Here is a 9225-nt window from a genome sequence, read left to right as displayed (position 1 = left end):
AAAAGAATGTTTTTGAAAACATATTATACACGATATTAGCTGACAAGAACAAGACGAAAGATAACTTAAAATCAAGGTATGATTGTGAGGATCTTGGTATACGACGTGAGTTGTGGGTTCAAGATGGAGACATAATGCAACATGCTCCATATGCGCTCTTGAGGGAACAAGTTCATAATTTGTTTAAGTGGATTTCAACACTTAAACTTCCGGATGGTTACGTTTCAATATATCTAGGTGTGTGAATTTTGAAAAACATACTATTCATGGTATGAAATTGCATGATTGTCATATTTTTATGCAAAAATTACTGCCTATTGTTTGTCGTGACTTATTGCCGAGGCAAGTGGGTGATGCCATTATTGAATTGTCTAACTTCTTCCAAGATTTGTGCTCATCTACCTTGAAATACTCCGATTTACTAAAAATGGAGAAAGATATTGTGAGGATAATGTCTAAGTTTGAAACCATCTTTACTCCCGGTTTCTTTGACCCGATGGAGCACTTGCCACTGTATTTGGCCACCGAGTGTAAGTTGGGTGGCCCTGTTACATATCGATGGATGTACCCTTTTGAAAGATTTTTACATGGATTGAAGATGAAAGTTAGAAACAAAGCCCATCTGGAGGGTTCAATGGCTGAACGCTATATCAAGGAGGAATGTGTGCACTTTTGTTCTCTATATTTTGAATCCAAAGTTGAAACAATGCACAATCGATTGCGTCGTTACGGGGCACCCAAAATGTGTAATGATCCTAACTTGTTAGAAGTTTACACGTATCCGGCGAAACCCATTGTAAGAAAAGGGCATAGAATATTGACCGTCGATGAAGATAGACTCATCAAATATTATGTTCTTATCAACACACCGGAGGTTGCAAAGTACTTGGGGTAAGGTCTTTAACAAATCTATGATATTTTTTTACTTTGATTTATATTATTGTAATGATTGTTATTTGTTTTTAGTGAATTTAACAAGTTGGTACATAGAAAACACCCAGAGTTTGATGATGCAGCAAAAGAAAAATTTCAAAAAGATCGATTCACAAATTGGTTTGAAAGAAGGGTATGTGTCTAAACACGTACATATAAATGTTTCTTATTGTCCTCAAATATTATAATTGTAATACACTTATAAATATATATGAATTTTTAGGTAGCGGATGATCCACAACTCAAAAATGTTTTTAAGGATTTAATAAAAGGTCCGATGCGCGATGTGGATATTTACAGTGCTTGCCACTGTAATGGTTACAAATTTGGTTGTGCAAATTCTAATGAACGCACTTCACCAAATTCGGGTGTGCTTGTCATTGGTAAGAAATATATGGTACTTAATTTTCGTATCTATTGTTCTATCTTTCGTTATATTAATGCATTGCTTGTACCTAAGAAGTTTACTCATTTATATGTAGGATCTTCATATAAGGGGAGTTTTGAAAATAATTATGGTCGACTCGAAGAAATACTTGAGCTTCATTACCGTAATGGGCATAAAGTTATATTATTTAAATGTCATTGGTTTGATCATACAAAGCATGTCAAGGTGGATAGAAATAGGATGACAACGGTGGATGTTCGATCAACATTAAATACGGAAGATGTGTTCGTGTTAGCTAGTCAAGCTCATCAAGTGTATTATGCGAGGCATATTTCAAATCCAAGATCACCATGGTACACCATTTTAACAACAAAGAGTCGTTTTGTTAATGAAGAAGTGAAATCTAAAAGGAACTTTACGTCAAGTGAAGATGCCTTGCAAAATGAGGTTTCAAATGCTTCATCATCTCGTGTCGAGCCCGTGATGATTCATGATCCTTCAAATTTTTTTATTGATTTGAGATTTGTTGAAAATGACAATTCTACGGATGAGTACAACGAAGAACAAAATCAAGATGAAGACATGATTATCGATGAAGAAAGTGAAAGTGAGGAAGATGACATGGCTTAATTTAATATTTTAGTGATTTTACAAAAAATATGATTAAGTTAAAAATTATTGTAATGGTCGTGTTTAATTTTTCAATTGTAATATTGATTTTTATTAGACATTAAATTTTTAATTTAAGATAAATATTAGCCTTCAGCTTATTATTGTTGCAAAAGCAGGGCTCGAGTTCTAGTAGCTACTGGAGGAGGTAAGAAGTGGCTTATTAAAACAACCGGTTTTAATTGAATTTAACTCCTAAAATCAACCATTTTTGATTGCATTTACCCGTGTCATTTACTTGGGTCATATCTTCACAGTTGAAACAAATTATTTTCTTTCTCACAAACCATTTCTCATCTAACTCTCTCGGAAGCCGCCTCCAAAAAACTCACTAATCTCAAATCAAGAATGACACACCGTCAAACCTACCACCCACAACACACCAACCACTCCGCGATAGTAAAATATCTCCTCCCCAAAAACACCCCCTCCACCTCCCAAGTCCTCGCCGTCGTCACTCTCCTCCTTGTCAGCGGAACCCACATTTTGCTCGCCGGAATAACCCTAATCGGAACCCTAAAAGGCCTTGCTTTAGCCACACCACTTTTCATCATCTTTATCCCAGTTCTTGTCCCAGCTGCTCTCACTATTGGGCTTGTTGTCACTGGATTTCTCGGATCCGGGGCTTTTGGGCTGATAGGGCTTTCATCGCTCTCATGGGTTTTAAGTTACTTTAAACAAGCTAGCCAAGTGATGCCAGATCAGATAGAGTTGTCTAAGAAAAGGGCTCAAGAGATGGATGTGTATGCAGGACACACTACTCAGACCAAGGTTGGTCAGGCTCAGGACACAACTACTACAACTGGAAGGGACACTTCTTTGGAGTACAGAAAATCGGGATGGCTTTCTCCACAGGTATACATTTAAGGTTTATTGTAAAATCGATTTAGGGTTTATGGTTTCAGATTTAGGTTTATTGCAACTAGGATGTTATTTGAGTTCAAATTTTATGGTTTCATTTACTTTTCAGATTTTAGGGTTAATGATATCAATTTAGTGATTTCAATTTAAGCTTTTTCTCACAAGGGTTTCATTTAATTTAGAGGTTTGAACTTATTTTTCATTTAATTGTTTGTCACCAGCTTGGGAAGGGAAATCAACTTTTGGCTGGGATAATATTGGTTTCTTATTTCGTCACATTTGTTGAGGCACATGTAATTGCTACAAACAAAGTAAGTTCATCTCCTTTTAAGATGATTGAATTCTTTCCCCTTTAGTGACCAAATTCTTTCCCCTGTGGTGACCAAATTCTTTCCTCTGTAGTCCCTGTAGGAAAAAATATCAAATGCACCTCACTAGATTATATAAAGTAATTTCTTACAATAATAATAAGTTAAGTATATGTAACAGGAATGACAAATAAGACTTTCACTTGACAAGAATCAAGCAGATTGTGGCATGCCACAAACTCCATACTTTGATTTTAAAACACAAAAATAATAAAATTTTATTTAAAGTATCAGTTAGCTCTGCAACAAAAATATTAGACCAAACCATAGCAGTGAACCAAAGTATCAGACTATATTTGAAAGGAGCCAAGTTTTTACGTAGTCATAGTTAAAACAAAATCAAAATCACATCAAGAAAACCTAAACTTTGGTTGGCGTGACTTGTCGTAACCTTCTTCTTCATTTCTATCTATTCTATTTTCCTTTTACCTCCCCTTCCTCTATAAAATTGGTTCACTCTCTTAAGCGATATTTTCTTAAGACTTTCCTTTTATTATTAGTGCAAATAATAATAAAATGCACTTTCACTTGCTAGTAAGACTTTCTTCTTGGTAGAATCTTCACTTGCTAGTGAAGAAACTTACACAAGCCAACAAACTCGAAATACTATTTGAACTAATTGACCTGCCTACGCTTGGATGTAATGTACTACTTAAAATGATTCGACTAGCTTAGGAGGCAGGGACTATTTATAGTGTAAAACTTTTTTTTACCAGGACTTTTGTAGTGGTAGTGTACCTGTTTCTTTCACCTCTGAAGGACTTCCTTAGATTTCCTTTATATCAATTGTTTTACCTGGATTCGAGCTGCTTAAGTGAGACAATTGCTCCACTTTGCACTCTGTGATCTTCAGCCTTTCTAATCTTTTATATCATTATCTCTTCTTTTTTCAAAAGAAATAGTCTTCCATATATTAGTAACTCCAATTATTTAATTGTAGGTGTTTATTTATTTGGCTTTATAAAATCATACTTGCTTAGGTTTTACTTTTATATAATTGTACAAATTTTGCAGGAGACATTTAAGAGTTGTTGGTTGCTTGTTCTATTTATTATTGTCATGGCAGTGGGGGGCAGTGGTAGTGGGAGCGCACTGAGTAGGGTCACCGGAAACAGGGGGAGAGGTGGAAGAGGTAGAGATGACACTAGGGGCCTGGGCCAGGGTAGAGGTAATGGAGAAGCTGATCCTCAGGAAGAAAATGATGCAGAAGGCAGTGATGAAGAACAGGAAGATGATGATGCTGGACAGAGTGACGGTGTTCTCACATTTGGGAGAGCTCAACGCAGCATTTGTGATGGTGATTACAAAAGAAGCCACAACTTGGACAACCGAAACTTGGAGTTGTAACCTTTATAAATGGAAAAAAGTAAACAATTTTTTTACAGTTTTGTTATTTTCCAAAAAATTATAATTTGTTACTTACACAGTTTTTTTCATTTAACAGTATTAAAGAGGCTCGTTACAAGAAAACAATTAGAGCGATAGTCAGAAATAACTGGGAGTTTGATACAGTAAAAGAAAAAGGACGCGCACGAGAGGCTTTTTTAAATAAGTGTATCGAGGAGTTCAAGGTATGCTAGCTTATAAATTTTCAGAACTTTTCAATTACTATGACCTTTTTATATTAATACTCGCTTGTAAAGAATTCTATAACTTTTTTCCCGAAGGAATACTACGAATATCAGCCAGAATATAAAGTTGATAAAATCAAAGAACTCGCAGGGGACGCTGTCGTGAGAAATCATTTGAAGGCGAATTTGAAATGTTATATAAATGCTTGGAAGACTGATGCATATAATAGGGTTAAAGAGGCCCATGCCAGGGGAGACACAAGCGCAACCCGACGTACTTGCCCCCCCTACTACTTATCAGAACCTGCATGGGAGGGTTTATGTGACTACTGGGAGACTGAGACATTTTCCAAATTGTCGGAAAATGTAGGGGAAAATGACAAGAAGTCAGATATTAAGCACTCCAGTGGAGCGAAGCCTTTTGACCAACGTTATGAGGCAAAATTTTCTCTTTATATGATGGTGTTGAACTTGCTATTTGATTTTGCAAAAATATCTTTTATCTATACATGTTCATTTTTTTTATATCTCTTTTGTAGGAACTGGAGAAAAAATTGGAAAAGCCTCTCACCCTTTTGGAAAAGTTTGATGTTTCATACAAAAAGAAAGGAAAAGTGGAAGAAATAGGGCGAAAGCTTAAAGTAAGTTGTTCTCCTTGTTTTAGTAACAATTACGAAAGGCCTGATAAGTAGTAGTAGTCATTACCTTTGGGCGGTGTCGTTGTAGTAAATATTTTGTGAGACAGTAGTCAAGTAGCAGTATTCACTACAGCTCCTACGGTTTCATTATTATAAATAGTTTTTGGTGATGAGATAACAAATTTCAGCTTCGAATCAACCTAATATTTCCCCTAGTCAATCACTAATATGTCTCTTAAAGTTGAGAGCTCAACTCTGATATGTTGTTACTCTCTGAGCAGCGAATGACTATTAAGTATAATTTATTAATAGCCCCAATTTTTGATATTAAGTACAATATATTAATAGCCCCATAATATATTAAAAAGAACTACTAAAATAAACTAAATTATTGATATTAAGTATAATATATTAATAGCCCTGTTTTGTATCAGGGAATTGTGGGCATAATTACAAAACGCAAAAGTGAGTTACTTCTTATTAATGGATGTCTTCTTATGCTTGACAGCTAAATTCAATACACGCTCGTGTATTATTTTTTATGTTCAAGATGGGTTTTACTTCACAGTAAGGAGACTAATGTGGATATTTTCTACTTTAAATATGATATTTGGGATAAGAAAGAACTAGAATTTAGAAGGCTTTCTCATTATGTGGGGTGGAAGATGATTAATTTTCTACGGCCTATGTAACAAGTGATACTAAATACTAGGCCTTCTGATCTGCTACACCATTTTTGTTTGATTGCTATTGTATACATGGCTGGAGAAACAGGTCTGTGATCTATTTAAACTCCCAATAATAAAGGGATATTGAGATTGCAATATCCAATTACATAAAGTTCTATTTGCATATCTAATTGAGGATGTCATTTTGTTTTATAAAAAGGAATCAACTTATCGATAATTACAAAATTCAAAAGAGAGCAATAATTTTTTTATTAGTGTATAATTTTTTTCATTATTCTCTATTTTGTATGATTAATTTTTTGAAGTTATATTTGACTAAATTTTAGTTTAATTGATCACATTTTAACTTCAATTTTTTATATTTTGTGATTTTTAAATAAAAAATCAGTGTAAATATGAAATTATTTAACGTATTATTATTTACAAGTTTTAGAGTATCCAAATATTATAAGGGGTAGCGCATTGGTAACTGGTAATGCTGATAGGCCTAAATTGACTAGGGTCTCAACTAGCATATATTTGTAATGACTTAATTGCTACTGAATATAGTAAACACACAACAAGAACTACTATGCTTACCCCAGGCTTGTGCACATAAAAAATCAATGTTCATACATGCATCCGCCTCTATATCATGCTATGCTATAGTGAGCTATATTGTGTGTATGGTTAATACGTCTTTATGTGTTGCGTTTTCGTGAATTTGCAGTGTTGTTCCATACTAGATTTTACTTATGTTCATTTAAATTTAATTGGATAAAATTTGCTACTCTTTTGGATTACTTTTGTGCAAGTCCTGTTTTTTACCAAGATATCATATACAATAGACTTATTTCTTTTTACTACTGCACTCTGAATTTTAGAGTTGAGTTTTAAATACTACCTCTGTGCCGCTGCTATAAGCCCTGTTTTTGTTGACATTGTACTATCAGGGAATTGTGGGCATACATACTACCTCTATCTTTTTAAATACATCAGCTATATTTTTGCCTCTCTAATTTGTAACTTGTGGCATGTGAAATTATTAAATCCATTCACTTGTACATTCACTTCCATTGTTAAAATTATCAGGTTCAAGAACTGAGACTGTAGATTAATATATTTGAAATTTTACTTTTTTGTGTTTTTTTGCTTTCTTGATTTTTATCGATATATCATCATCCCGGTCTATTTACATGTTTAAGCATAATATAGCCTAAAATTTCAATTTTTCTGATTTGCATTAAGGGAAATATTGTGTTAAATAATTGAGTCGTATATCCTTGGTTCTTATGTAATTTAGGAGGTCGTGGAGCGTGCAACGGAAGAGGGGAATTCTCAGGATGCAACACTATCTCTAGCCAACCAAAGGAAACGTGACGTTGAACTATTGCTGGAGGTTTGTCCACCAAAGAAGGGAAAATTTAAAATGTTCCCGCGCCATACCCTCACGGAGCTTGTTGGAATTGATGAAGTTTCCAAATATACCACTTCTCAGTCTTCTCTGGTCTGCATCCCAGAGCGCATTCCAAAGTCTGCATATTCTATTATCGGGAAGGTCCTGACAGATGTGACTAATATGGTTAAAGCAATAGAGGAGATCGAGGTTACACGTGCTAAACTTGATGAAAAGGTGCAGATTTTGGCTGCTCGTGCTTATCCAAACAGAGATAATCTCGCTTCTAAAATTTTATGGGAAGAGTACATTCAAATAGCATCACACATGACTTCTCCTCTTTGTGAGCGTTATAAAAAGACTATTATAGAGGTAATAATATATTATTATTATTATTATTATTATTATTATTATTATTATATTATTATGCTATCTAGACCTGACTATATTTCCAATTAATCTCATTTATCTGATACTATCTAGACCTGACTGTTTTTCCATTAGTGTTGTGCCAAATTTTTTATTTCAGTCAGGGTAGTTTGTTTAGGTGGAGTATCAGCTGCTTTGGTTTGCTGGGCTCTGGTTGGATTTCTATAGTTTTTTATCTAGTTTTGTTAGGTCTGGATGGTTGGTTAGAAGGTGTTGTAGGCCTGTTTCTTTTGTTTGGTTTTTCAGATGTGCTGAAGTGTTGCAGCATGTTTTTTTGCAGAGTGGTATTGCAGGGGTCTGGGTTTTTGATAGTAAGGATTTAGAAGCTGATTTTGTCTGGGATTTTGCTGTAGTTTCTTCCTTAATTTGGAGTGGTGATTGCTTGTGTGGGGTCTGGTGTTTATTTTTTTATGGAGTGTTCAAACAACTGGATTTTCTGTTTTTTTGCTCATGCTGGTTTGCTTAGATCTGGGCTGGAATTTCAAGTGCATTTGATGTGCATTTTTGTTCTTATTTGGGGTGCTTGCAGATTTTCTCTGGTTTTTTGCTTCTCTGGTTGCTTGGCAGGCTGGAGATTTTGGTTGTGGGGCTCTTTGTGTTTGGTTTGGGCCAGTAGGGTCTTTTCCTTGGTTTTATTTAAAACCTTAGTATAAGTGACTGGTTTTAGCATACTCTTCAATTTGTTTGATCATTCTCTGAATTTATTTAAAAACTTAGTACAAGTAACTCTCAAGTAATTTTGTTAATTGATCAAAAGTTGTCTGTATATTGTTTTGGCAGTGTAGTCTAATCAGATTTTTATTCTTAACCACAGGATACACGCTCAGATCATATGGAGGTGGACGAAGATGACAATGATATTCATATAGACGACTTGGAATATCGCTTCCCACTTTAGCTGAAGATCCTAGCTTATGATTATTTTGTCTAAGAACTTGCATGTGTTACTTTGGTCTCAAACTTTAAAATTTGGCATATGTTTTACGATCTCAAGTTACATATTTTGTGTTAGGCATGAAGACATTGAACTAATGCTTGTTTATGTATATTTCAGTTTGGAGTCTCTCATTTGCTGTTTTATTTTTTATTAATAGTTATATATCTAAAGAATTGTACGGGAGGCAGCCTATGAGGAAGCTTATTGGAAAATTATTTTACAATATTGTATTTTAAAACTTCAACTGTTAGTGGTTGAAACTAAATACCAATTGCCCATTAAGTTCAACAAGAGATGATTGTATTTAACAGACATAATCAGAATTAATCAACTACTTCCGGTTATTAATGAAATCTATATTCAACAA

General features: G+C 34.4%; 1 protein-coding gene across 1 annotated transcript; it reads left to right on the top strand.

The window, feature by feature from the left end:
* Positions 1–2332: 2332 nt before the first annotated feature.
* Positions 2333–8911, top strand: LOC141701315 (uncharacterized). Its single transcript, XM_074504999.1, has 9 exons — positions 2333–2845; positions 3073–3162; positions 4234–4494; positions 4533–4585; positions 4664–4790; positions 4887–5228; positions 5330–5431; positions 7400–7864; positions 8736–8911. Exons 1-9 carry the CDS (start codon positions 2339–2341, stop codon positions 8817–8819), a joined length of 2031 nt encoding a protein of 676 aa, XP_074361100.1. The 5' UTR covers positions 2333–2338; the 3' UTR covers positions 8820–8911.
* Positions 8912–9225: the final 314 nt, after the last annotated feature.

This window comes from Apium graveolens, unplaced genomic scaffold, assembly GCF_009905375.1.
Source record: "Apium graveolens cultivar Ventura unplaced genomic scaffold, ASM990537v1 ctg3725, whole genome shotgun sequence".
Taxonomy (NCBI): Eukaryota; Viridiplantae; Streptophyta; class Magnoliopsida; order Apiales; family Apiaceae; genus Apium; species Apium graveolens.
This window is presented reverse-complemented; position numbering and strand designations above follow the sequence as displayed.